Raw genomic sequence first — 27,980 nt, forward strand, 5'->3', positions numbered from 1 at the left:
GGCTCCATAATTATACACCTATGGTGTGTGAAGCACAAAGTCAACTTCCAACCACCTGTGAAGGGCAGAGCCATTTTATTTAGTGGTCGTTTAAACTGTTCAAAGGACTTTAAAAAGGGAGGAGGAGAGGAGAGAGGAGGTGAGGGAGAAAGAGAAGAGAAGGGAGGAAAGAAAGGAGGGACACATTTCTTACAAGAGTTATCTGTACATTGCTTGATAGGGATTAGAATTGTGATCAGTACTATAATATACCCCCAAATCAAATGAAAACAACATAAATACACTAAAAATATCACAAGTAATGCTTTTAATTGTTTAGCTTCTCACAGTAGTCACAAAGCAGAAACTGACAAACCTATGATTTCTTCTACAAATAAACATGGAAAACAATATCCTGGAGGACTGCTGTTGTTCTTCTCTCTTTGGCTGTTCTTATTGTGATGGTTACACCTGGCTAGCTGCCCATGAAGAGCTGCTTCCTTCCCTCGGCAGTACCTCTTCCCCCTGGCCCAGTGGCTGTCCTGGCTGGGACATACCTGGCAGCCCCAGCAGATTGTTTATGTGTTATTTACTCATACGCATATGTTGTACCACACAAACTGCCTCTTAGGAGATGAACTTGGTGAGCACAGGCACTGATACATCTGATACATTTATATCACCAATAAATATAATTATAAAAAAACAGATTAAACCATAAGAAAAATGTTCAAACTTCTATTTACTCATAAAATAGTTACCATAAATCTGAATGGGAAATACATCCTTTGGTTCTTTAAAAATCCAAGTCTATATAAAGGCAGATTAACTTTAGTGGATATTACAAAAAAACAAAGTTCCTAGTATGAAAAGATGTCTGGCAAAAACAGACCTGTAAATACTTCAAAGAGGAACTATCATTTGAAAATCAATCTAGAAAGTTCCAGATGGATAGTCATGCTCTTTTTTCATGATTTAGAAAAACTACTAAATTTGGCTCAGGAAAGCAGCAGTGCCAAAATTCTGTCTATCCTTCCCCCATAACCCTTGTCCTGATAAAAAGATTTTTATGATCCCATCACAGGAAAAAAAAGCCTGATTTTGATTCTCAGAATCAATAAGCAACATCTTAACCCTGAGACTGTCTTGCCATGTTCAAATCTTTTCTCAGATCTATGTTTTGGCCTTCTTTCCTCAGGGTCAAAGCTCACAGCCCCTCATTGCACTCTGGAGTTTAATATCATGACTCAAGAAAAAAATTGTTTTGTAAGAAACTGTTATAAACACATATAGTTAAACAATTTTTTAAATGGATCAGTCAATTCAAAATGTCACAAGAAGTTAAATGCCTTCAATTTCGAAATACAAAAAAAAAAAGTAATCATAGTATCTAATCCTTATGTATGTATATAAAAATCTTATGTATAAAAAACTTTAAAATGTCTTAAGAAACATTTCCCTTTATCACAGTTAAATAGCAAGTTGGCCATTATTGGAAAATAAAAAGTAAAGCCACCAACATTGTGAGGCCCATGGCTTTGGAAGATGGCTTCTAAGCTTGCACCTGAAGATCTTATCTACCTGAGTCAAAGGATACACCAGGGCTGGATTTCTACCAGTGCTGCATCTCAGTGTGGTCTTGCACAAGTTGTTTAACCTCTCCAGAGCTCAATTCCACCACCATTAGCACTTTCCAAACATGTGTTCCAAGGAATATTAATCCCATGAAAAAGAGTTCTGTGGTCAAATTAAGCAAGAAACTGCAGCACACACTTTCTCCTCTTTGGGAGATTCACAGTGCACATGAGCATTATGAATGACTCTGAGAGGTACATTAGTTTAACTTTATATCAATCTTAGCTGACCTCAGAATACCTTTACTGACCAACACTCGGTAGTATCCTGTGAGCTGTACTTTGGAAAACACTGGTCCAGCATGTCTCAGGTCTCTTTTAGGACTTATACTGATGAAATATAGGAAGAGTATTGCAGAGTCTTCTGACACAGGTTCAGGGCATTAAGAGCGGATTTAGGGCCCTGGTGTTGACAAAGCACCTGTTCACGCTTATTAGCCCCTTGAAGAACAATGCCATTCCCCTGTTCCTAATGAAAGCCTTCATTCAAGGAAGGTGGTAGTGGCTGTCACAGAATCTTGGTATCCACCTACAGTACAGTAAATAGCAGAACTCACCAAGAATGTTAAGTTATCTTCAAAATGGGTTAGTTTTCCTTTCCAGAATGACTTGTTTTTCTCCACAGCAAATGTTTTTGCCACTGTTCACTAGAACAGTTCTGCCTAACTTTAATAGAATCCCTACCCTTTGCCCACTTCCTTGTCCAGAATGAAGTCAACTTGAAGGTCGCATGTCAGGCAGTACTTGGGTTAAAGAGCTGCTCTTCCAAGAAGGCACCCCCAAGGCCATACTGCTCTTCATGCAGACTGATTTCTTCAGGTGACAAGTGGCTTCCTCCAAGAACAAAGTCTGCAAATCTAATAAGTTTTTTGTTTTAAATAAAGTTAATGTTATCTCAGGAAGGTTTATTTGAAAGATAACATGTTCCCTTGCTATTTATCCCCTTTAATTAAATTTGACTTTGCATCAATAGAGGGTGGTATTTACCCAGTGGGTGTAAAATGGGAATGGCTTATGTGATCCCTCTAAAGACAGCTATTCATGGAAAGGGCAGAGAAGCAGGGCAGATGTATAAGCATTACGTGAGCCAAATGTACCCACTCCTGTTTTCTGATTCCTTCTTGTCTCAATTTTTTATTAGTTTGAATTTATTATTATTCATTATTTTATGTCAAATGCTTTCCCCCTTCCATCTTTAATTTGAGGGCACTGTTATTTGGATAAAGTCATGAGGAAGAGAAAGCAATAAGGAAAAATGTTGGGACAGACGTCTTTCTTAGTGAACTTTAAAAATGATTTTCCAGCTGGGCGTGGTGGCTCACGCCTGTAATCTCAGCACTCTGGGAGGCCAAGGCAGATGGATCACAAGGTCAGGAGTTAAGAGACCAGCCTGACCAACATGGTGAAACCCCATCTCTACTGAAAATACAAAAATTAGCCGGGCATGATGGCGTGCGCCTTGTAATCCCAGCTACTCAGAAGGCTGAGGCAGGAGAATGGCATGAACCCGGGAGGCGGAGGTTGCAGTGAGCTGAGATAGCACCATTGCACTCCAGCCTGGGCGAAAGAGCAAGACTCCGTCTAAAGAAAAAAACAAAACAAAACAAAACAAAAAAAAGATGTTCCCCACCAATAGAATGAGAAGCAGGTCACTCATCCTATTCCACCTTCCCTTCCCTATAAACATAAGGAAGTTATGTTTATAGCCTTCCCTATAAAACATCAGATAAATATTTATTCTGACATCAGCAGTTCTACTGTGCAAAGTCACAGCACTGAGAAAAGGGACCTCTGACAACTTCCACATCATCTGTTATCCAAGAAAGTAGTCTATTTTCACCCTGAAGTGCCTGTACCAAACCATCATATTATTTTTAAAATCATTCTCAACTAAACTATGGTCCGAGCAGCAGAGTAGGACTTACTTTCTAGGAGCGTGGAGTCTGGAGACCACCAGCCACGAGGGGAAGTCGGGTTTTCGGCAGGCCCGGCGCAGCTCCTCCAGAGCGCTGTTCGTTTCAGCATCAGCTTGCTCCCTATACTCATCTTCTGTAAGATACTTCACCACCAGCTCTTTCGATGTAAACCACTGCTTTATTTTCCTAAAACGTAGCATGTGGTTGCAGGATTACTGCCTAATTCAATCCTTAAGATTTACAAAAATACATTTCTTAGATTGTAACAGTAATAATACTTCTTAACTTCCTCCATATCATATCTATATTTTTTTTATTGCTGTTATCATTACTGAGGTATAGAGAACATGCAGTTTGGGCCTAATAGTACATTTTCCCATTTCCTGAACTATCATAAATAATGTCCTAAGGCATTTGAGAATTAATTTCTGATACAGATGTTAATTGTATTTTTCTTCCTCGGTGATTTCTAATCACACAGGCAATTAAAAGCCTGTTTTGTTTTGTTTTTGTTTTTTTTTTTAATGCTTGGCTTGTTTATTTTATTAGGCACTAACAGAAGCAAGCTTTTGAGATGTCCTTTTATGCAGACCCTCTAGAACATTGACCATTTACTCTCCACACCAAGAACCTGGGAGGATTTGTGGGATATCACTTCCACCTAGTGGTGGTGATTCTGACTAATCCTAGAGAGAAAGAGCAAATATTGTACAAAATTTATAGTAATTCTTCCTTTATTACATGACAAGCAGATCATGAGTAGAACTTTCTTTTTCCAACCAAGAAAATCCTAAATCTCATAAAATGTAGGGACCTAAAAATTTAGGAATCTAAGAATCTCATAAAAATAGTAACAATAATAAGGTTTTAAAAACTTTTATTTATTTATTTTATTTTATTTTTTTGAGACAGAGTCTCACTCTGTCACTCAGGCTGGAGTGCCGTGGCGCAATCTAGGCTCACTGCAACCTCTGCCTCTGGGATTCAAGCAATTCTCCTGCCTCACCCTCCTGAGTAGCTGGGATTACAGACGCATGCCACCACACCCGGCTAATTTTTGTATTTTTTAGTAGAGACGGGGTTTCACCATGTTGGTTAGGCTGGTCTCAAACTCTTGACCTCATGATCCACCCACCTTGGCCTCCCAAAGTGCTGGGATTACAGGCGTGAGCCACCGTGCCCGGCCTAAAGCATTTGTTTTATTTATAATGAGTTTTATTAAAAAATATTTTGGGGTGATTTTAAATTTAACCTGAGATTTCCAAATATAAATGAACATCAGAATTATTTGAATATTATATTTATATAATATATATTTCTCTCTATATATATATTTTTTCTTGAGGGTTGGGACTGAATAAATCTGTTATCTTTTAAAGATCTCACAGTTGATGAGCTAGATCAAGGAACCAGTGACATAATTTCCTTCTCCTTTTCTGAATACCTGTGCATGGTTTCCCTGGAGGAAAAACCCTGGAAGCTGAGCCAGAAGACCTGGACACAGTCCTGGCTTTGAGGTTTATTCACTATACGATCTTGGGGAATTCCTTAACAGTTCAGAGCCTCACTTTGGTCATACGAAAAAAATAAAAATAAAAGCAATAATATCTACTTCATTTACTTCATAGGTCACTGTACAGGTTAAATGAGATATTTTGTGTAGGGTGCTTAGCACTGTAAGTGGCCTATAGTAGGTGTTCAATAAGGATAATCAAAAGAGTAGTTACCATATACTATTAAAAGTAAACAGCTCTTTGCAACGAGAAAGTAGTATACAAAATCAAGGTATTATTTCTCTGTTGTGTTATTTAACCTGTAAGTTCCTGTTTCATTCCCTAGTTCTTTATATAACTACTCACTAGCAAAATTTTAAGTTGAGGAAGTTATAGTACATTTTGATTATTATAGAACACAGCTAGTGCACAACAGAACCATTGTGCAGAACACACTTTGCTCTTGGCAGGGAGTTGGAGGGTTAAAGAGAAGGAAGAAGGAACTTTATCCTGAGTTCCTCAGGCCACAAGCCTGGCAAAGGGCCAGGGACCTGGAAGATGTTGGGGGGCCAGCCTTACTGACAGAAGACTGGTGTTCCCATTCACTGTCTGCCTCGGGCAGATGGGGCAAAGAGAGACCCAGTCAGCATCAACCCTCCAACCCTGCCCTGCTGCCTTTCAGCCCCACCAGCATCTTCTGTGTGGGCCCCCTGTCCTGTCACTGGTGCAATTTTAACCCTGTGATATTGCCACACGCACACACAGTCACCAGTTCCATAAACTACCAGTCACCATAGTGTCCTTCCTCACAGCTAATTTTACCTTTTGAACATTTATTCCCTCCCTCTTCTAGCCTTGGTCTCATGGTCCTACCCTAGGCCCTCATCATCTCTCGCCTGGACCACTGTGATGTCTGATAACTGTTCTCCTGCCACAGGGACCTCCCCTTTGCATCCACCTGCTGTGCCAGAAGACAGATGGGCCACATCCCACGGGCCAATGAGTATTTATGGTCTCTGCTGTGATTTTTGTTTGTCCAATGTATTTTTATTTTTAATTATTTTTATTTTTAAATGCCAACATTTTAAAATGCTAAGATTTCACATTCTAATCGTAATTCCCACTTCCAATTTTTCTAGAAAACCAGCAGATCTGGCAATACAGGACTTATATTCCCACAAGAGAGCAATCAGCTCAAGCTGAGTGTTAACTGCCCCGCTTTCAATGAGGTTGCTTTGCAGAATTTCCCACACTCCTCCTGGTTACTGCTGCCTTACCCCTGCTCAGCATCACTCACCATAGTATCTGCCTGGGTCCTAAGCAACTGGTTTGATAACTGCTATACAGGCAACAGTCAGAGGACTAACTAAAATGTCTCACGGTTAAACCCCACTGTGTACAGGACTGGACTAGATTGCTTAGCGTGGCTGCCATGCATCTGGCCCATGCCCACCTTGTTTGCTGCACTGACAACACTGCGTGCCTCCTGATGGTACCAAACTGGGCTTTCTATCAGGAAAGCCCTCCGTGGTTATTCATCTGGTTATTTTAATTCATTCTTTAAGATTCAGCATAGTAATATCTCCTCCAGGAAAGCTCTCCTGACTTTCTCTATATACCCTTGGTCCCTGGGCAAGTCTCTATTTTAATACTTAAAAGAGATAGAAATGTATGCTGATGTCTAGCAAGTATACCTCAAGGGCAAGAACCATCCCCATCTGTGCACCTGACGTGAAAACAGCTGCTCAGACTCAATGCCTGAGGAGAAACATAACAAAGCTGTGACAATAGAGGTTACTTCATTTTTCTTTTTATACTTCAAAGGCCGTAAGCCTTAACTTAAAACCTAAGAGAAAAGAAAGTTCTAAATGCAAATAATACCTTTCAATCATTTATGATTCATTTCTGTTTCCTAATTTGTATCTCATAAGGACAGCTGATACCACTAAACTAGTCTTTGGCTCTAATTAAAGAAAATGTTGAATAAAAGAAGATATTTTAGGTAACCCAGAGTCCAAGTACTTCTGTCACTGACTCTAGTGAATTCTGAGTGAGCTCTAATTACCTGGTAATTGGTGGTACAGCTCTGAACGATTAATGAAGACTAGCCATGAAGATAGGATCAGACGCTTGGAGCTCTCTTCCCCCTCCACCCCCAATCTTGCTCAGAATGAAATCTCCAGATCAAATGTAATTTTGAGATTAACATGATGTGTGCAAAAACTCTCCCAAATAATAAAACCAGAGCTCAAAATGTCAAATTTGCTGGGGGGAAAAATAATACATACCACCTCATATAACTGAATGCTCTCAGTGGGTAGTGCAGACTCCAGGAAGACATGAGGAGGATTATGGCTGCATAGGCAAACTGAGGCACGGCCACACCAGCATAGACCAGAACCAGGGAGAGGAGTCGTAGTGTCCACATCAGAAGACTTCTGCTCCTGTCATCTGCAAGGGGCCCATGCTTGTAACAAACAACAAAGCTGAAAAATCCAACTATCAAGACATAGCCTGGAAAAGTGGAAGAGGTAAAATAATACAAATTTGAATTTGAGACATTATGTGAAAAAGCTGGCAGAGCCTTGACTTAAAGGTAAAAACTATTAGAGAACCTTAATTTTTGTTTTTTTTTTTCCCCACAAGTAAGGTTGAAAAATGTACATAGGGTGTTATTCCTTCCATATGAGATACTAGGCTGACTTTCGCAATAATTTGGGATGTACACTCATTATGATGATGATATATAAGTATGTCTGTATTTTAGTCCAGCATCTTCGCTGGATTAAAATGTTATCATGGTAACTTTGGCCAGGAAGAAGTCATAGTTGTATGTGACCACTGGCTACAAACCCTATTTTTTATTTTTACCTTCTAGTCATAAAAGGAAAAGGTAATTTTACAGTGGAGGGAGTCATCCTCTGAATCCAAATGTTCAGTCTCATCATTACGATGGTGAGACTATAAGCTATGCTGTGTCTCTGGGTATGATCCAAGGTGAAGTGCCCATCACCTCTTAGGTATTCTATCTTAAGTGTTTAATTTATATCTAACCAAGCCTTGAGGTCTAATTTCCAGTTTACAGAAAATACGCAGAAGAGAAGAACATGTTAAATTCTACCATAAAGGGGTCATCAGATAAATATAAAAGGTAGACATTCTATAGGACAAGCTTGGTCTCTTTAGCATATCACTATGATGAAAAAAAAAACTGCTATGGATTAAAAGCAATTTACAGGACAAAACAGATACTAAATGTGGTTCTGGACCATATCCTAGTTTATATAAGCCATCAAGAATGGGAAATTTTATCATGGCCTGGGTAATAGATGATTTTATGTAATTATTTTTCAGATAATAATTAACAGATTATATAGGAAAAGGCTCTTGTTTTTTAGAGATGAATAGTGCAGTATTCAGGGGAGCATACCATGATATCTGTAATTTAAAAGAAGCACAAAAAGAAGAATGAGCTAAAAAATACACAGTTTTCAAGTAAAACAAAAAACTTAATTGCTTTTCTTTTGAGGGAAGTGAACTTATGTGAGAAATTTGGTGCTAAAGGTACGGAGAAAATTCATTCTCTCATTGTCCATTATTTTCTCGTTAAAATAAACAATAAAAACATTTATTTTGTAACGAAAAACAAGGAAAATAAATGGTTTCTTAGCCTCTCTGTTTCTGAAAAGTCAAGTTTTCATTAGTCATTTATATTTAGGATTTCTCACCTTTCCTACTGAATACTTGAGAGAAAGAAATAAACAGTCGCTTTTCAGAGAAGCTTTTACATTACAAGTTAGATGTGGTTAGAGCTTAACCACAATTCAGAAGCATGTGCATTCAAAAGGGACAAACACTTTTTTTTCCTCTTTTGATCATTACTATAGAAAACTAAGAAACATGTCATAGGGAAATCATCTAAAATGAGATCTAAATGAACTGAAATCACCAACAATGGGAATAAAATAAACAAAATATTATTTTTTAGTAGCACCTTTCCTTAGTTCAAAATGAAAATTTAGATGTTGGAGAGAAACATCTATCAAAAGAAGGCCTCTAGTTGTACATCTCAGTTTTACCAATCACAGAGCGTATTACTTTTCTATTTACCTACCTAATACATATATCCTGTTTTCATACCACAGCCACTTCAGATCTTCCATCAACTGGCACACAACATAAACTGAAGCAAACCAACAACCAACCATTAGAGCCCAAAAGGTGCTATACTGTGTGTGGAAGAAAATAAATGACACATTTTTTTGTTCATTCACTCTCATAAAAATAAAAGCAAACAAATAAACCTTTTGTATTAGAAACTCCTACATCAAACTGAATTGAAGTCAATTTAAGAAACTCCCTAGGGTCTTAAGGTGTGGTCCACAAGTCAGCAACACCAGCATCACATGGAGCTTGCTGGGTTGACAGAGTCCTAGGCCCCACCACAGACTGCTGAATCAGAACCTGCATTTCAACAAGATTCCCACGTGGCTTGCATGTACACTGAAGTTGGAGAAGCACTGTTATAAAGAATAAATTTATCTCAAAATAATGCTGGTGTTGTAAACTTTAATCAGTGTAACTGCAACACCACCATCCTGAATTATTTATTTATCCCCAACTAAGTTCAGTGCGTTATTTTATTGAAGGTCTGGCTGGGCACGGTGGCTCACGCCTGTAATTGCAGCACTTTGGGAGGCCAAGGCAGGCAGATCGCCAGAGCTCAGCAGTTCAATACCAGCCTGGGCAACATGGTGAAACCCTGTCTCTACAAAAAATACAAAAATTAGCTGGGCATGGTGGTGTGTGCCTGTAGTCCCAGCTACTTGGCAGGCTGAGGTGGGAGGCAGAGGCTACAGTGAGCCAAGATCATGCCACTAAACTCCAGCCTGGGCAACAGAGCAAGACTGTCTCAAAAAAAAAAAATAAACAAATAAAAGTAAAGGAAGATGGTGGATTGGGGAACTAATAATAATAAAGAAACTCCCAGATGTAGCAGTGCTGTTATTCAAGGCCCCAATGGTTCAGCATCATGAGATTCCCAGCTCTATAAAGATAATACAAATTTTCACTCAATATAGAAATAGCTTCCTATTACTCAAGAAAAACACATTACCTAGAAAGCAAAATGGTCTCAAAAAAAGTAGCACCAAAACTTAATACTACATATAGTAATCAATAAAATCAGGAACATCAGAAAAAGATACATTTTAGAGCCAGTTTACATAATGAAGAAACATAGTTTAAATTAGAACCTATCATAATGTGAATTAATTTTGATTAATTTTTCATGTCTGTAAGATCATGATTTCCATTTTTTACTCATTTACACATAGTGTGCCTACCTTCGGAATGAATCGTTTCACCAACAGCAAGACAAAGACTAATGTCATTAGAACACCTAGCACAGTTCCCGAAGAGTAATAGAAAGTAGGGCTTCTGTCAAGATAAGCAGATACAAGCCATTTAAATGCCAAACAGCACTTTGAGTATGAAAAGCATGTTTAACCTGGCAACGTCGGTCATAAATAATACTAAGAACAAAAAACTCAGATGGCAGCTCTCCTTATATCCTATACTCTTAAAAAACAAAATGGGTACTTGAAATTCATGGTAAGTTGCTTGCCACTAACGCAAACCAGAATGTCTGAGTTATTTTTCATATTCAGGATCTGATCAGACAATAATTACTAAATACCTATCATGTAGCAGGCACTTGTCCAGGTTTTAGAAAGGAGAAAATTAAGGCACCAAGAAGTTAAAAAATCTTCCCTAAGTCAGTATCTGCTCACCGGAGGATTAGGGATTACAACCCAGCTCCTCGGAGTCCAGGCTTTGTTCTGCATGCTATGTATGCATCATCTGGCTTATAAAGTTCATGGATGACATTAAACACACTTGGTAACACTATAAGGAAAAGCTTCAAAATGAACAATGTTAAGAACAGCTGACGAGTATTGGGTACTAACCTAGAATCCACAAGCTAAGAATAAAATATTGAAAAAAGATTTCTTTCTCATGAGAGAATTCCAAGAAACAAAACATCAGAATAATATGTTTCTCAGATGAGAATATGTCATTAATAAAAAAGAAAATGATAATACGTTTCTCTAAGAGTCAGATATTTGCTATATTCAGCCTTCTGTATCAGGGCCATAAATCTAGGAGGCGGCTCTAATGTAATAGAGCAAGGTGTGTGGACCAGAAAACCAGGGAACAAATCTCCAGCCCTGATAAGAACTAATAGTGTGATGAAGGATGTTGCTTTTCTCATCTATAAAATGAGAACAATAATACAGAGCTTGCATAGTTATTATCAGGATCTAATAAAATATGTTAATACATAAAATATGTGAAAGCACTTTGTAACATATACATATCACGCTATGCAAATAACTGTTACTGTTTTCAAAGGCCTTTTCAACACCATCTTCAGACCTATTTGCAAAACCTAAAGTATGCACTACAAATGCACAATAATGTGAAAATACTTAGCATGTGGTCAAAAATGATCTAAACCTCTTTTCATTCACAAAGTTAAAAATATAAAAAGGAATACTTACTGACTCAGGGTCTCTGCATAAAAGGAAAGAAAAACTCCTGCCACAAACACAAGGAAGAGTTTGAAATCCATGACTGGAGTAAAAAAGACACACAAACACATAACAAAAAGATTTTTTATCAATGTAATGTTGGTAAAAGGAAAAAAGTCAATTTACTGAAAAGTTACTCCAGAAAAACTGAATCCAGAAAGTCAAGTATAATAAAATTGGACTTACTGTTTCGATTCACATGTATCATATAGTTAAATATCTTCCTGACAGGCTCCACAGAAAAGCACACAGTCTCTCCATATGGATTGATGATTATGGTTATTTCATTAGATTCTTTTGGTATCCAAAAGTTATGAATCACACATTTGATAAAAGATAAAATGGTTTCTGGATATTGGCAATTATGTCTTTCTGTGATATATACAATTCTGAACAGGCCGGAACTGGTAATTTTCACCTGTAAAACAAGAACAAACAAATCCATAAACAGAATAACTTCTCTTTGTTGTTGGTTTGGAGATAGGGTCTCTCTCTGTTGCCCAGAATGGAGTGCAATGGCAGGATCTCTGCTCGCTGCAACCTGTACCTCTAGGGCTCAGGTGACCCTCCCACCTCAGCCTCCCAAGTAGCTGGGACCAGAGGCACATGCCACCTGCCCAGCTAATTTCTGTATTTTTTATAGAGATGGGTTTTCGCCATGTTGCCCAGGCTGGTCTCGAACTCCTAGGCTCAAGCTATTTGCCTGCTTCAGCCTCCCAAAGTGCTGGGATTACAGGCGTGAGCCACTGCGTCCGGCCAAAACTTCTTATAAGCTTCTTAAAAACATGAGCAAAGGAGTAAAGAGAACTCAAGGTCAGCTGAGTAAAGAATATTCAAGTGCTAAGGGTAGCGTTCTATGTTCTGATCCCAGAGGTAGAATCAACAGATTTGTATTTAGTCCAAACACACACTGAACCACAGACATTATTGAAAGTGAATGCTTCTCCCCACAAGCTGTGGCTGATTTAAGTCCCTCTTCTAGCAAGTTATTGTGGCCAAGAGACATTAAAAAGGATGAGAAGAATGTACAGGCATACCCATTTTATTGTTTTACTACACTGTGCTTTGCAGACAGTGCATTTCTTACAAATGAAAGGTTTGTGGCAACTCTGTCGGGCAAGTCTACTGGCACCATTTTTTCAACAGCATGTGCTCACTTCATGTCTTTGTGTCAGCATGTTTCAGCAATAAACTGTTTCTTAAATTAAGGTATGTAGGGTTTTTTTAAAGATATAATGCTATTGCACCCTTAACAGACTAACAGTGTAGTGTAAACATAACTTTTATAGGTACTAGGAAACCAAAAAATTTGTGTGCCTTGCTTTATGGGGTATTTGTTTTATTGCAGTGTTCTGGAACCAAACCCACAGTCACATTATCTCTGAAGTATGCCTGTGATCGGTGGCAAAATATGTAAGTAGGCATGGTTTGAAAATAGGGTTTATATCTACACCATTTTCTACTGTGATTAAGAAAAAGCACTTCCTTTCTCTGGATCAGCTGAGCATCTGTAATTCATGCTTCTCTCACCATGCCTACTGAAGGACAAGATCCCAACCTCAGGTCCTATTCACATCATACAACCAAGCACTGGCTACAAGCCGATGGTGACAACCCAGTGGTCATTAAATGACAATTTTGCTGCTGCCTTTGTCCATTCTTCTCTCTATTCTTCTTCTTTTTCTAAGAGTAGGGCAACCTGAAAGGGGAGTAAGAGCACCAGCTCTGAATCTCAGTCATCAGGCAATATCACCCACTATCTATCTACCAACCCCCACATTTCTCTTTGACTTTGGCTCCTGGCTCCTGGCTCACTGTTGCTCTCTCTCCAATACTATTTCCTGTCATTCTTCTTAGGTATTTCAGTGTATACAATATACACACCAATCCTTCCAATATCCTGGCCTCTCAGTTCCTGGGATTCCTTTCCTCTTATGCTCTTGTCCTCCCTACCTCAGCTCATCACTCCATGGCCATACCCCGGACCTTGTCAGTACCAGACTGCAGCCCCTCCATACATCTTGTTTCATGCATCTCACTGTGTGACCACCATCTCCTATCTTTCCAGTGTACCCATCTAGTGCCCCAACCCCACCAAGGATCTGAACATCCTTCTCTTCTCCTGCTCCTTACCCTCTTAATATCCTCAATCTCTTTTTAGCCAGCTAAACCCTATGATCAATTATTACACACCATTCCCTGGCACATACCCTTGACTCCTTTGCACCCCTCTTGCTTTGTCATGCTCACTTACAAAATTCAACTCTCCACCATTCTACTCCTGCATTTGCATCACCAGTGTGCTGCAGAAATGCACAGTGGTCTCACTTCAAATCCATGACTGTGAACTCAGAGAGGGACATGAAAGCTGCAGTCATTCATACCACATATTACTATTCATTCATTCTTCTACCCTCTGCAATAAAGGATTTCACAACTTCTTCCTCAATACTCAACAACTCCTCCCCATCCTCTTCTCAGCTGTTGATCCTTCCTACTTCACTGAAAATGGAAGAAATCAGAAGTGAATGTCCACCAGCTCCTATCTGCAAAGTCCCCTACCTGTCAGCACCTGCAGGCACATGCTCCGCTTCCTGCCTGTGGGGAGGAAATTTCTTCCAGAGGAAATCTGCAGGCTCCATAAAGGCAAGTCCCGACTTGGGCATGGGATCCTATCCACGTTTGCCTACTCAAGGACATCCCAGCAGCACTTCTTCCCTCTCTACGAGATCATTTCTCTCAGCATACATTTAAAAAAGAAAAAACAACCTTCTGTGGACTCCACTTTTCCCTCCAGCTACCACCCATTTCTTTGCTTCTTGTTGCAATAAAATTCCTTTAAAAAGCTGCCTGTGCCTGCAGTCTCTAGTTCCTCTCCTTCCATTCTCACTTCAATCAGGATTTCATTCCCAAAAGGCTGCCCTGACAAGGTCACTGGTGCTTCCATGTTGCTAACTGAAATGCCCAATTAATTCTCAGTCATCTTATTTGACCTGTCAACAGCACTTGGCACTGCTGGTTATTCCCTCCTCCTCATTACACTTCTCCCCAGGGCTTCCAGGACATCTTCTTCACTGTCACTCCTTGTGTTTCTCCTCTGCTGGCTCCTTCCTTCTCCCTGAACTCTTAATATAAGACTGACCCAGGCTTAGCCACTGGTCCTCTTCTCTTCTCCATCTGAACTCACTCGATTTCATGGCTTTAGACACCATCTATATAAATATGCACCGCTAATTACTTTTGCAAAAAAAAGACACAGGAAAGATATACCAGAAACTCCTTAAACTGATTGTCTACAAGGGTTGGATAGGAATTAATAGAGGGAGGAGGGAAAGTGACACTTCTCTGAAAATACCTTTGTATAGAGTTTTAACTTTTAAGCTGTATTAATGTTGTAGATACTCATAAATAATGATAATAACACAGACATAAAGATGGAAACAACAGACAACTGAGGGCTTCAAAAGGTGGTTGGGAGGGAGAGGAGCAAGGGTTGAAAAATCTACTGATTGGGTACTATGGTCACTATTTAGGGGATGGGTTCAGTAGAGCCCAAACCCCAGCATTACACAATATATCCATGTGACAAACCTGTACATGTACCCCCAAATCTAAAAAATTAAAAATTAAAAAGGTTTTTTAAAAAAATTAAAAACAAAATCTCATTTAAAAAACCCACTATGATCTTTTCTGAGAATAAAAAGGTAAACAAAACTTGTAAACCAAAAATAAAATTCTAACACCCCCTACCCTGCCAACCATCTGAATGAAACCCTCTTCTCAGCCAGGGCACTCCAAAGTTAACCTGAAAAATTGGTTCAGGCTATGCCAGGAAGCAGGGGTTGGACATGCCTCATTATGCCCTCCTCCATTTTGGAATTCAGGAAAAACCAACCAGTATTTAATATCAATACAGACCTTAAGTCTGATAAGAAGCACTTATAATCTATTCTCTCTGAAGCCTGCTACCTGGAGGCTTCATCTCCACGATAAAACTTTGGTCTCCACAATTACTTATGATAACCCAGACATTCCTTTCTATTGATAATAACTCTTTCAACCAATTGCCAATCAGAAAATTTTAAAATCTACCTATAACCTGGAACACTGCACCCCTCTCTGCTTCCAGTTGTCCCACCTTTCTCGACCTAACTAATGTATACCTTAAATGTATTTGATTAATGTCTCATATCTCCCTAAAATGTGTAAAACCAAGCTGTGCCCTGACCATCTTGGGCACATGTTCTTAGAATCTGAGGGATGTGTCACAGGCCACTGGTCACTCATATTTGGCTCAGAATAAATCTCTTCAAATATTTTATAGAGTGACTTTTTGTCAACAAACTACAAAAATAAAAATAAAAATAAAAATGATAAAATTGACCAGGATGGGTGAAAACCCTGAAATTGAAACAAATAAAAACAAACTATATTTTGAATGAATAGTATAACCATACTGAAGTGGGAGTGGACTGCAATGAATTAACCTAAAATACACAACCTCAGAAAAAGATTTAAAAAAAAAACACTATAAATAAATATTGAACTCCTGTTATTAGGTTTGTGTTTTGCAATGGTGTGACTTTGCAATTCTGAAACTACTTTTAGTGTATTCTGGGATTAGGCAAATAAATAAATATATTTGAGGAAACGGGAATCAAGTTTCTCATTATCAGAGAAGGGAATTACAAATACGAAAACTGGAAAACTAGCATGAATCCTGTGGTATTGGAGATCTCAGAACTCACAGTTTCTAATAGGTAGATACAGATGTATGTGCAGGTGTATGGGTGTGTATGTGTGTGTACACACATGACGATATGCAATGAACACACCTAATGTTGACTGTTCCTTGGAAAAAATGTATGATTCCAGAGCTGAGTCTATGATATTACACAAGTCTAGAACATCTTGTTTGTTAGAAAGTAAAGTAGTGCTTAAAAATGCTAGGCACGTGGCAGAAGGACACAGGAGCTAGTTGAAGGGGCTCTGACTGGCTAAATCCAGGACAATTTGAGTATCAAAATAAATAATGAGAGTAATGGATTGTAGTTTCCTGAAATAATTGGCAATGTGTGAGACTACATGGATATAAATAAATGGGAGGAGGAAAATCTCTTCCTTATAGTAGAATGCCAATGAATGTAAATGGAATAATGATGTCAGGCACAGCGGCTTGCGCCTATAATCCCAGCACTCTGGGAGGCTGAGGCAGGCAGATCGCTTGAGTCCAGCAGTTCAGTAGACTCATGGGCAACATGGCAAAACCCCGTCTCTACTAAAACTACAAAAAAAAAAAAAGCGGCCAGGTGTGGCAGTGCACACCTTTCAAGTAGTCCCAGCTACTTGAGAGGCTGAGGTGGGAGAATCACCTGAGCCCGGGAGGTTGAGGCTGCAGTGAACCAAGATCGCACCAATGCACTTCAGTTTGGGCAACTGGAGTGAGTCCCAGTCTCAAAAAAAAAAAAAAAAAAAAAAGAATGGATATAGAAAAATCAACATTTGATAAACATCATCATGATTATTGATTCAGTAAAGCATCATCAATGAATGATAAACTAAGGGAAGAAAGTTTGATGAGGAAGAGGTTATCTACACAGTCTCAAATTATCACCTCAAAATATTCATTAAAGGGAAGAAAATACTAATTTTAGTGGAAGAACCTGACAAACACTACCTTAACCGTGTGATCAAAGTAGTGCATATTATCAGCAATGGCATCAATCGACATCAAATGCTTGCTGATACAATGTTCCAGCTATTCTCTCAGCCTTGAACACCCTTCCCCCCAGTACCTTCTTGGGTAACTTACTCCACTGAAATCTTTCTCAAATGTTACCTTCTCAATGAGAACTACCCTGGCCAATTTGCTCCCACTTCTCTCATCCCATTGATATTACTCTACATTTTCTTTTTTCATAGTACTTACTAGTTTTACCATTTTAATCTCTATTACATTTATTGTTTACTATTCCCCACTCTAGATAATGTAAATATCCACAATGGCAGGGATCTATTTTGTTCATTGATGTATCCTAGGAGCCCAGAAATAGTTCCTGGCACTTAATATGTACTCAATAAATATTTGTTAAATGCTGAATGAAAGAAAGTACTAGGCAATTGAGAGCAACTGCTATCTTGGCCATATTTGGGATCAGTGGTTATTCCAGAATTTCTATTTGGAGGGGTTTTGGATAGCAATTTTGGAAAGTAGGAGGAACATGTTGTCTTTAGACTGCCTGAACAGCAGATATGCTGCATACATTTAGATAGTATATTCATTGGGAGTGGCTGAGGGAGAGTATGAAGGAGTTAGTGTCCTCTTCTCACACTGCTCACCCATTGAACCACTGTGTGTGATCCTCAAGTCAGCTCTCATAGTGATACACAGACCTGTGTCATACCAAAAATACTTTCTATTCCTGAAATGGTACATTTCCTGTCCCTAGAACATGGTAATTCTCTGTCCCTGAGACATGATTTAAAAGTAGGCCCTTACCTGCATAGTCGACCATATGTATTTCCACTCCACTTGGGAATTTTGATTGTAGCAGTAACAGTCTGACTCAGACGTTCTAATTAAATCTTTTTCCTTCAAAGCTTTACACCTACGAACTGAGAGATGGAAAATGGAATACATTTTCTAACTGTTTAATTGCCAAGAATCTTCTTTTAAAAAAAGTTTTCAGGGAGGTAACAGTAGCAGTTTTAACGTTCTATGACCAATAAATTCCCCTATATAATTATAGTCCTTCAGTCTTTCCAACCAAGGAGGAGACAGACAGAAAATACTATAGCTCAATATTTATGACATTGGAGGGCACTATAAGAGCACAGAGAACAAGTACTTCTTCAATTCTGAAGCAGAAGACAGAATTATGGGCACTTTCCCAGAAAAGACAAAAATATGAGTAAAGGGCTGAAGGGCGAGGTAGAGGCAATAAGACAAAAATTAGGAGGTGGGAGTGGGGGTGGACAGGACCAGCAAGTGTGTACAGAATCATGAAGATGAGATAAATTATGGAATTAATTCAGTTTAGAGATATTGGATTTTTATATTGGTGAGGGAGCATGGATGGAAGGTACAGGGATACAAGAAGACATTTGAACACCTGTAGCTGGAGTGGTAAACCATGACTACTACTATACCATGTGGACTCCATCTTGAAAGCAGAGCACTGGAGGATTTTAGATAAGTATCAGTCTCAGCAAGAAACCATTGACACTCAAAAGGATTTAACTGAAAATAGTTCAGTAAAGATATGGACAGGCTTAAGGCACTAATAATAAGGCACTATGAAGTTCTCAGGCACCAACAGCAGGAAGCTTTCAGCAGCCCAAGTTCCAAAATGGCAAGGAGGATCCCATGTTACTAGAGTCATTGGAACTAGGAGGACAGTAGTCTGAAGGAATGCAGTCACTGCCAGGACTCCCGTGGAATGCAGGGTGAAGGTATGGGTACCTCAACCTGTCTCTCCCGCTGTCCCCTCAGTGCCCTGAATCAGCCAAACCCAACAGGAAGACAGACAGCAAAGAAGCCCATATAATGCAGTCCATAGAGGTTAGCTTCCAGGCACCAAGCGGAGAAAAGAAGGACTGAGAATAGACCTACAGCAACAAACAGGGAATACCAGCTCAATAAGGAAGTGACAGAAATGCATTTGTATTTTAGAAAGAACATTCTGTAGGTAGTGTGCAATATTAAAGAAGAGACTGAAAGCAGAAGAACCACTAAGGAGGCCACTGAAGTAATCTAAACAAGAAATGGACTAAGAGAGGTGGGAGAAATAACAGATTAGGAAATGAAATCAACAGGCTTTACAGATTCATTTTATCAAGGAAAACAAGAAGATGATGTAAAGGTTTCTGGTGAGTGGAGAGATAGTGAGGCCTTTTACTCAGACAAGAAATACTAGAGAAAAAGCAAGTTTGTACAGGGAAGTGGTGGTGAGTTCAATTTTGGATATACTGAGTTTTCATTGGTGGGATTCTGTGAAAATGGACAGATCTTCACATCTCCAGCGAGGAGAAATTTGGCTGAAGACAGATGTAGATACCTAAATATATATGTATGTTATATGTAATATATAATATAATACAACTCAACTGAGAGAAAGAGAGATATATATTAACCCTCTGTGTTACAAAGGGTTAATGTAAATGCCACAAGAAAACTAGAAAGTAATGATGTTCATTTTCTTCTGTGGCCGTTGCTGTATTTGGATTTGAAATGAAGTGAAATGAAAGTCGTAAGTTCTTCTGGATTCAAGATAGAGTGTCACCTCCACATCTGTCCAACAGGAAACAGGAACAAGGAACACTTATGGGTACACACAGAAATGGGTTTTACACCCAACCCCTGACTCCTTTAAGGAGAGTGTGGTCAGTTGTTTCTCCTGAAAAACCTGAAATGAAGCTAGAACAACTTGCTACACCAAAGTTGGGGAAGGACTAAGTAACCAGTAACAACTAGTAAACAATCACATCCATGTAGGGAATAACACTGAATATGCTCAGACAAGTCCCTGGTCCTGGCCTGAAATATCCTTAGCATTAAGTTGGAGAAAAGTGAAGACAGACTTGGGAAAGGATCCTGGGAATGCTCGCCATCTCCCAAAACACAACTCCATAAAAGGGAGGGTTCTCCAGTGGCCACACGAAGCAGCAAAATCACACAAGGACCCAGTGTATTCAACTGTGACAGTCAAATCATCTTTACTCTTCACATTATGATGAAATGCATATGTTTCTAAATATATCAAAAAATTTGCAGAGTTTGAGAGTCCAAGATGCAAATACAAGAATCCAGGTTAACCACAAGAAGGAACCTCCAGAGCAAGGGTCCCCAACCCTGGGGCCAAGGACCAAGACCACTCCATGGTCTGTTAGGAACAGGACTGCAGGAGGTGAGTGGTGGGCGAGGCGAGTGATCACTGCCACCTGAGCTCCACCTCCTGTCAGATCAGCAGTGGCATGAGATTCTCACAGCAGCATGAACCCTACAGTGAACTGCACATGCTACGGATCTAGGCTGCATGCTTGTTATGAGAATCTAATGCCTGATGATCTGGGGTGGAACAGTTTCATCCCCACACCACCCCCTACCCTACTCCTATCCCGTGGAAAAATTGTCTTCCACGAAACTGGTCCCTGTTGCTAAAAGGTTGAAGACCGCTGTTCTAGAGGCTCTCTGTTAAACACAGGATACTAAAAATGAAAAATGTGCTCTTGCATGCTGTTTCCATGCACAAGAGCCAAAAGGAGAATTCACAACCAAGGCTATGAGCACACAAAGCAACCAATGCTGAGGCACATTTTTTGATATATCTGAGAGGCAAATAACTTCTGGCCAAGGGCAGCATAGGGGGAGGTGCAGTCCCAGGGATATCAAAGGGCTGGCAGCTACCTATAAAAAATATGAATGTCAAGGAATGTAGTATATAACCTGGAAGACCCTGAGCAACTGCAATGAGAAGACATGAGAACACATTAAATGCTCCCAGCTAGTGAGCAGCAGAGGTTGGGGGAGCAGGTCTCTGGATTCACCTTACCATGTTCTGCCTTTGCACAGCCTCCCAGGGGGTCTCTGAGCACGGCTAGAGTTGAGAACTTTATACTGGGAGTCCTCAAATAAAAGGGATTCCTACCCATCATTGGAAAGGGAGTGCATTCCAGCAGGGCAGGTGAAGAGCATGAAGTCTCAGGGACACAGAAGCAGCAGCCCAAACTACGATAGGAATGTTTACTTCCAGACAGGTCTTTCTTTACCACCCATGTGCTTGATGCTAGAGGGGCTTTTCTTGTGGGTGCCTCCAAGGGCCCCTCACTGCAATTCTTCTCCTAGAGAGTGCTGCTACTTCAAGGGCTAAATCAGCTCCCACAGAACAGTTCACTTTTGTTAATGGTCTGAGGAAACAGCCTTTTGGTGGGGCCTGAGTTTTGCAATCAAATGCTCTCTTAAAATAAGGTTCTTTCACTTGGTCCTAAGACTGTCTCCTAAATCATTCCAAATCTGGAGCTCTTAAGAGCAAGATGGTGCAATTTAAGTATATTGTATACTGCGATTTCAACACAGGAGTAAATGCTTCTCTCTTACCCTAGCCACATTCCTCTTGCACTAGGATGATTGTAATAGCCTTCTATCCAGCTGGTCTCCCTGCTTCCAGAATTGCCCCCCCCCCCCCACCACATTTTCCTCTACAACCTACTCTTCAATTAGCAAATAGATCTTTTTAAAAACATGAATGGGGCCCAGGTACATTGGCTCATGCCTGTAATCTCGCTTGAACCTGGGAGGCAAGGCTGCAGTGAGCTGAAATCGTGCCACTGCACTCCAGCCTGGGCGACTAAGTGAGACCCTGTCTCAAAAAAAAAGCAACAAAACCAAAAACAAACAAACAAGCAAACAAAAACACGAATGGGAACACATCATTTACCTGCTTAAAACCCTCCAATGGCTTTCCTTTACACCATTAATAAAATCCCCCTCCCTTCCAGGGACCTGAGTGCCTCTATGACCTTCCCTCCTCCACTTTCCCTCCCAGCCCGGCTGCTCCAGCCACACCTGGCCCTCCTGTCCTCAAGATGCCAGCCAATCCCCACGTGAAGTTTCCTCAGTCTGCAACCTTCTTCTCCCAGATCTTGGCAGAGCTCATGCCTTCCAACCACTGATGTATTCTATCAAATGCTACCTTCTTATAAAGGCCTTCTTTGACCCCACTATCTAAACAAACACACCCCAACCACTTCCACCCGCTTTCTTCTTTCTTCGTATTACATATGTATTTATTAGCTTATACTCTGTCTCTCCACGAAGTCAGGGACATTGCATGTTTATTACTGTAACCCCCAGAACTTAAATATTTGTCTTTTGTGTGTATCTTGTGGTTCGAGAGGACTACTGGGTTATTTGGGCATATGTGGCCTACCAGTGGAAGTCCAGCCAATCTTTGTAAGAGCCTGGTCAGGGCTAGTCAGCACCATAAAAGGACGTGCACTCTGGCCCTCCCTTGGAACCACCTGACGTAGTAGGATGCCCTTGCCAGTCTGTGCCATTGCCATCCCATCTACAGAACCCACAAAGCATGAGGGCCAGTCTGGAAGCCACAGGCTGAACTTCCCTCTTACCCTACCCCATGGTCAATACATCCATAGCTAGAGGGTTGAGTACTGTAACCCTTAACATCCTCTGGGCTGGGGACCACCTTCTTGCCCCTCACTGGATAGAGGAGGGCAGAAAGAATAGATGGGATTAAGCTTCTTTTATTTGACTCATATATGATACATCAGTGTATTCTGTGTAAGGGATCTGCCAGTTAGAAGAAAAGAACTTGTTCTGTATTTCCCCTCAGTCTTCAACCAGATTAAAGACAGCATAGAAGGAAGGACATTGTCCTGACTGTTCATACCTATAGACACGCTAGTAAAAGCATGTTGCAAACAGTGTTTTCCCTCGAATTCTCCACAGTGGCCTCTGGCTTTTAAGGTGAAGCTGATGTGGAATTTACACAATCCATGAGATTTCGCAGACAAGGTGGCAGTGCTTCATCATGTCCTCTGGCTGCCCTTTTTTCTTATCACCTTTCTCCCGAGGTGAATGAGTCTCAACCCACATAGGAATTCCTAAATATGTAAGGGACCAGAAATTCAGCCATAGGAAGCCACAAGCCTAGCTTCAAGTCAGTTCATTAAGCCATGGGCTAATTGGACTAGGCAAAAGAAAGTGATTGTCACAAGACTGTTATCACAGCTGGCCCATCGCCTTCCTAGAGAGAACAGATCTTCCAATCTTTGATTATAGAGGCTTTCTTAGGTCCCTCTTCCCTTTAGCAATCTTCTTCTAGAGCCACTTCAATTCTCAGTTTCAATCATGTCCAGCAGAAATAGGAAACAGAGTCAGTTTGACTGCTTATTTGAACTCTATCGCTGAGTACGCCCTGACACTGAAGGCTATGAAGCCGCCTACATGTCTGCGGGTTTCATTTATTCATGAGGCCCCAGTTATTGCTGGTTAATTCTACTAGGATAGAACCTGCTGGTAGCAGATGTAGGCAAACTCAAATGTATCAAAACAACAACAGGCCGGGCGCTGTGGCTCATGCCTGTAATCCCAGCACTTTGGGAGGCCAAGGCAGGTGGATCACTTGAGCCCAGGAATTTGAGATCAGCCTGGGCCACATGGTGAAACCCTGTCTTTACCAAAAACGCAAAAATTGGCCAGTCTCATAATCCAATCTCAAAAATAAGTAAATATACATTTAAAAATTAGAACAAAAACAACAATCCCCTTACAACGCAATCCAGGAAATGAAACAGAATTTCTAGGAATTTAAAAAAATCTAACAATAATCATTCATTTGGTAAAAAGGGAACAATACCTGCCTAGGGAAAGCTACTGCTTCTTCTTGAGGCTGAGGTATTTAATATGTCCGTACCCTGGAAGGTGCTCCATAACCTAGGTAATCACTTCTTCAAGCCTGAATCAGATCAGGAGAAAGATCTGGGATTGTAGGCTATCCCAGGTTTGCCTCAACTCCGAAGGACTGAGGAGTATCTGTGGGATCGACCCTGAATGCCATCCTTACTATGGAAAGACAGGTTTCTAAGCCTGGAAGGGCATCATTTTCCTTAACTTCTTGCAATCCTCACCAGGCTCCCTTAATCCTTTCAATTATACTGACTTTTAGAGAACAGTATATTTCTGGATAGTTGTGCCCAAATCACTAAGATGCTACAGGAGGCATTAATTATTTACATTACCAAAGGATTCAGAAAGTCAGGGGTTCCCTTAACCAATGAGATAAGATTCCTTAGTTCACTTTAAATACCACTCAATTTATAAATATTCAATTAACCTAATTTTAGAATTACATATCTAATATAAAAAAGGGACAGCTACATATCACCTACTTTAATTAAAATTATCTTCTTTGTAGTACTTTTGTCATGTATTAGTTTTCCTAAATGTAAGTATATGTTTAAGTTAAAGAGTTGAGTCATATACACAGAAAAAAAAAAAAAAAAAAAACCTCAGTCAAAACATCAGAAAAGAGCAGGTAGTACTTAAACCTACTTACAGAATATGCTAAAAATAAAAAGCACAAACACCTTAAATCTTAGCAGAACCTAACTCCCAACATAAAAATATCTCACCAATGTTCCTCCTGAAAACTGACATGGCCCTCATATGGGGGAAAAAAAAAATATCTTCAGATGAAACTAGAACGGAATCATAATATAAACACTACATTATATGACAAATTTCTCCATTTTCCCTATAACTGTTTTTCTTTGGGAGCAAGGAAGGGGAGGGAGAAGAGTAGGAAACATGAAAAGCAAAAAAACGAACAAGTCTTAACTTGTGAGAAGTCAAATGGACTCAGGATTTTTCTATTTGTTTTTTGTAAATTCATATTTTCAAAGGAGTTAACATGAGGCATCAAAGTGATAAAGGTAACTATTCTCTTAACCTCAGTTTTTTTTTTACCTGAATATTCATCTTTTTATTTCTCCAAGAATGTGAGAATGAAACTGGAATTAGTACATACTAATGCACACTCAGGTCTTTGACTTCAAGCCCAAATCTTCACAGATGAATTTGAAAGCTGTGATTTCAAATGGACTGTTACCATAATTTAAGCCTGGAAAGCCACCGCCAGGGCCTGAACTTCATCTCAGGACAACACATGGTTTCTAGGGACCTTACTAACTGGCTGAACCTCTTGAAGTTTCTCTTCCTCTCAGTGTCAACTGTCTCTGACTTTCCTCCAAATAGTTACAGAAAGCTGGTGTTTGTGTGAATGTTCCCCATTCCATTGAAGAGTGTGTTATTCAAGACAAAATTTTAGAACAGGAAGGTACCTTAAGTATCACCTAATCCAAGCCCCTCGCTTAAACGAAGTACCAGCTGTTTCCTCTCAGGGTCCTCATGAAACCATAGACTTAGAGAGCAGCAATGGTTCTTAAGCCTAGTCTAATCCAGGGCTGCCAACACAGTGTCACTGGCACATTACCAGATACTGGGCGCTTCACAGTCCGTATTGGAAAGCCTACTGGAATGGCAGGCATCCCTGTAAGGCTACAGAAGTTGCCATTCTTCTTAGCTGTGGACTATTTTTATCAGGTCAGTGGGCATCCTACCTGTCTCAGGCAGAACAGAAGCTCCAATAAGTATTTATGCGTGTCTTTGATTAACAAAGCAAAGAAGCAAGCTGTTACTATTACACTAAATGCAGTAACATAAAAACTTTAAAAACACCAGGTTTACTGAGGTGAGGAAAATACTGGAAACTCTTCAGTAAAAAACATCTTCATTTTACTCAAGAGAAAACTACGGTTCATAAAGACTGTGCCTGGACCAATGTTTTACCACAAGTTGTGGCTGAAGGTAATGAGCGGTCTAGAATCCAAGGTGCTGGGTACTGGTCTAAGGCTACTTCTAATTTTCTCGCTGTTGCCATGCCCAGAAACCTTCCTGCTTAGACAGATTTGTGTTTTAATTTTTCACTGGCATAAAATTGTTGTATTTCTTACTACCAAGCCTTTGTTTTCTCATCTGAAAAATGGGTATAAAATGGTGCCTTCCCCCATAGGGCTTCTATGGGTATTAAATATGATAGATACCGCAGCTAAAGCACGTATAACACTGCCTAGCACATAATGAACACTCAAAAAATTTCTGTTCGATGAAAACCGGAATCCAACAGTTCCCCAACATATAACTCACCGCAAGATTCCCTCAGTTGGGAGCTGTGGCAGAATCTGATAATGACCTCATCAACATCCAGTCTCTCATTCATCCTTAGATAAAAAACAGCGGTATAACTGGAGGGAGGGCCATGCCCAGCTAAAAGAATACACTTGGCAGCCTCCCTTGAAACCAGGGTAGCCAAAGCAAGGAAGAGAAGTTGGTAGAGAGCGCATCCAGGAAATCTTTTAAAAGATTTTATGAGGGAAAAAAAAAAAAGAAACAGAAACGTGAAGCTCATGGTAAGTTAGCGGCAGGTCTGGAGTCGGAACTCTGGGTTTCTGACTTCCCCAGGTGTCTTTCCCAGATCCTTCCCCAGTGTGCCAGCATCTTGAGCCCACTCCGTGGCGAGCCCCTAACGCTAGCAGCCGCTACCAGTTCTTGCTTCCTGTGCGCCAGGCATTGTGCACACCAACACCACAAGAACCTTGTGAGGTCTCATTACCCGCGGCTCACGTGGGACCCGTTATGTTTACTCGCTCAAGGTCACAACAGCCAGTCAGTGGCAGGAGAATTTTCGCTACGATTCTGAAGCTGAAGCTGTTACCTTCTCTACTCTTGAGATCAAAGGAATGCGAGATAGCGAAATAACAAGGTTTCAACACGCATTGATGTACTGTACAAAAGGCCTTGTGCTGAAAGTCTGGAGACTACGGTCAGCTGTGCCAGTGATAAGCTGTGTCACCTTGAGCAAATCAAAACCTCTCTAAGTTTCAGTTGCTTCTGTAAAACGAGGGAATTGGGCGACTGGATCGCACGGTTTCTAGTCCTAAAATTACAAAATGTCCAATTGCCAAGAGAGAGACCAAAGAAGCCCAAGAAGACAGGAAGGGCGGACAGGGCCTGCCCGGGAGACCCCAAAGGGAGAAAAGGGAGCGCCCACCCGGATCGGCCTCGCGGTGCCACCCGGGCCAAAAGGCGCGCCCTCGGGGCAGTCGCGAAGCCGGGGAGCGAGCACGCACGCGCGCGCCGCCGCCGCCGCCGGGTCCAGGTTACCTGACAATGCCGCCGCCGCCGCCTCCCCCCGCACGGGCAGTGTGGCCAGGGGCGGCAGCCAGAGTAGCAGCCACCACCGCCCCTGGCACGGCCCCATTTCGTTAGGGGTCAGCTCCGTGCGACCCCGAGCCCTAGGGGACCGGCTTCGCCGCGAGGAGCGGAAGTGGCGCGGGGCCTCAGAGAAGGCGGAGGGGGGCGGTGAGGCCCGAACGCGGGAAAGGCGGAGACCCCGCCTCCCCGGGGCGGAGGGAGAGTTGGGCCCGTTGCTCCAGCCTCCGCCCGCGGCCTCGGGGCACGCTGGCCCAGGCCGGAAGAGCTTTCGGTGGCGCGACCCCGGTGGCATGCTCCCGTCCTCGGCCTCGGCCTCCGGGCCTCCAGCGCTCGCGGGGCGTCCAGGGCCTGATCTTCCCTTGGGGACCACCCGGCAGCGTCCCGGCGCAGGGGTGGGAGTTGCGGAGAGGAAGGGTCGCTAATCCGGAGTGTTTCTTAAAACTTGGCTGATCTGTGTGACCTGCGGGATTTGGAGGCTGAATTCTCCGAGCACCTGTGAGTGACAGCCCGTGAATGGGAAGGTCCTTGGGCAAACGCCCTTTTTGGGAATAAAATACATAAAAGCCAGTTTC

The 27,980-nt window shown here is 41.0% G+C and overlaps 1 protein-coding gene across 1 annotated transcript; it reads right to left on the minus strand.

Moving 5' to 3' along the window:
• Window positions 1-58: 58 nt before the first annotated feature.
• Window positions 59-27,968, minus strand: NEMP2 (nuclear envelope integral membrane protein 2). Its single transcript, XM_025404962.1, has 9 exons — window positions 27,358-27,968; window positions 18,115-18,230; window positions 11,802-12,033; window positions 11,586-11,658; window positions 10,368-10,461; window positions 9,137-9,251; window positions 7,311-7,536; window positions 3,539-3,715; window positions 59-2,470 (listed from the first exon to the last, which is right to left on the minus strand). Exons 1-9 carry the CDS (start codon window positions 27,698-27,700, stop codon window positions 2,347-2,349), a joined length of 1,500 nt encoding a protein of 499 aa, XP_025260747.1. The 5' UTR covers window positions 27,701-27,968; the 3' UTR covers window positions 59-2,346.
• Window positions 27,969-27,980: the final 12 nt, after the last annotated feature.

The sequence above is a fragment of the Theropithecus gelada genome, chromosome 12 (assembly GCF_003255815.1).
Source record: "Theropithecus gelada isolate Dixy chromosome 12, Tgel_1.0, whole genome shotgun sequence".
Classification (NCBI taxonomy): Eukaryota; Metazoa; Chordata; class Mammalia; order Primates; family Cercopithecidae; genus Theropithecus; species Theropithecus gelada.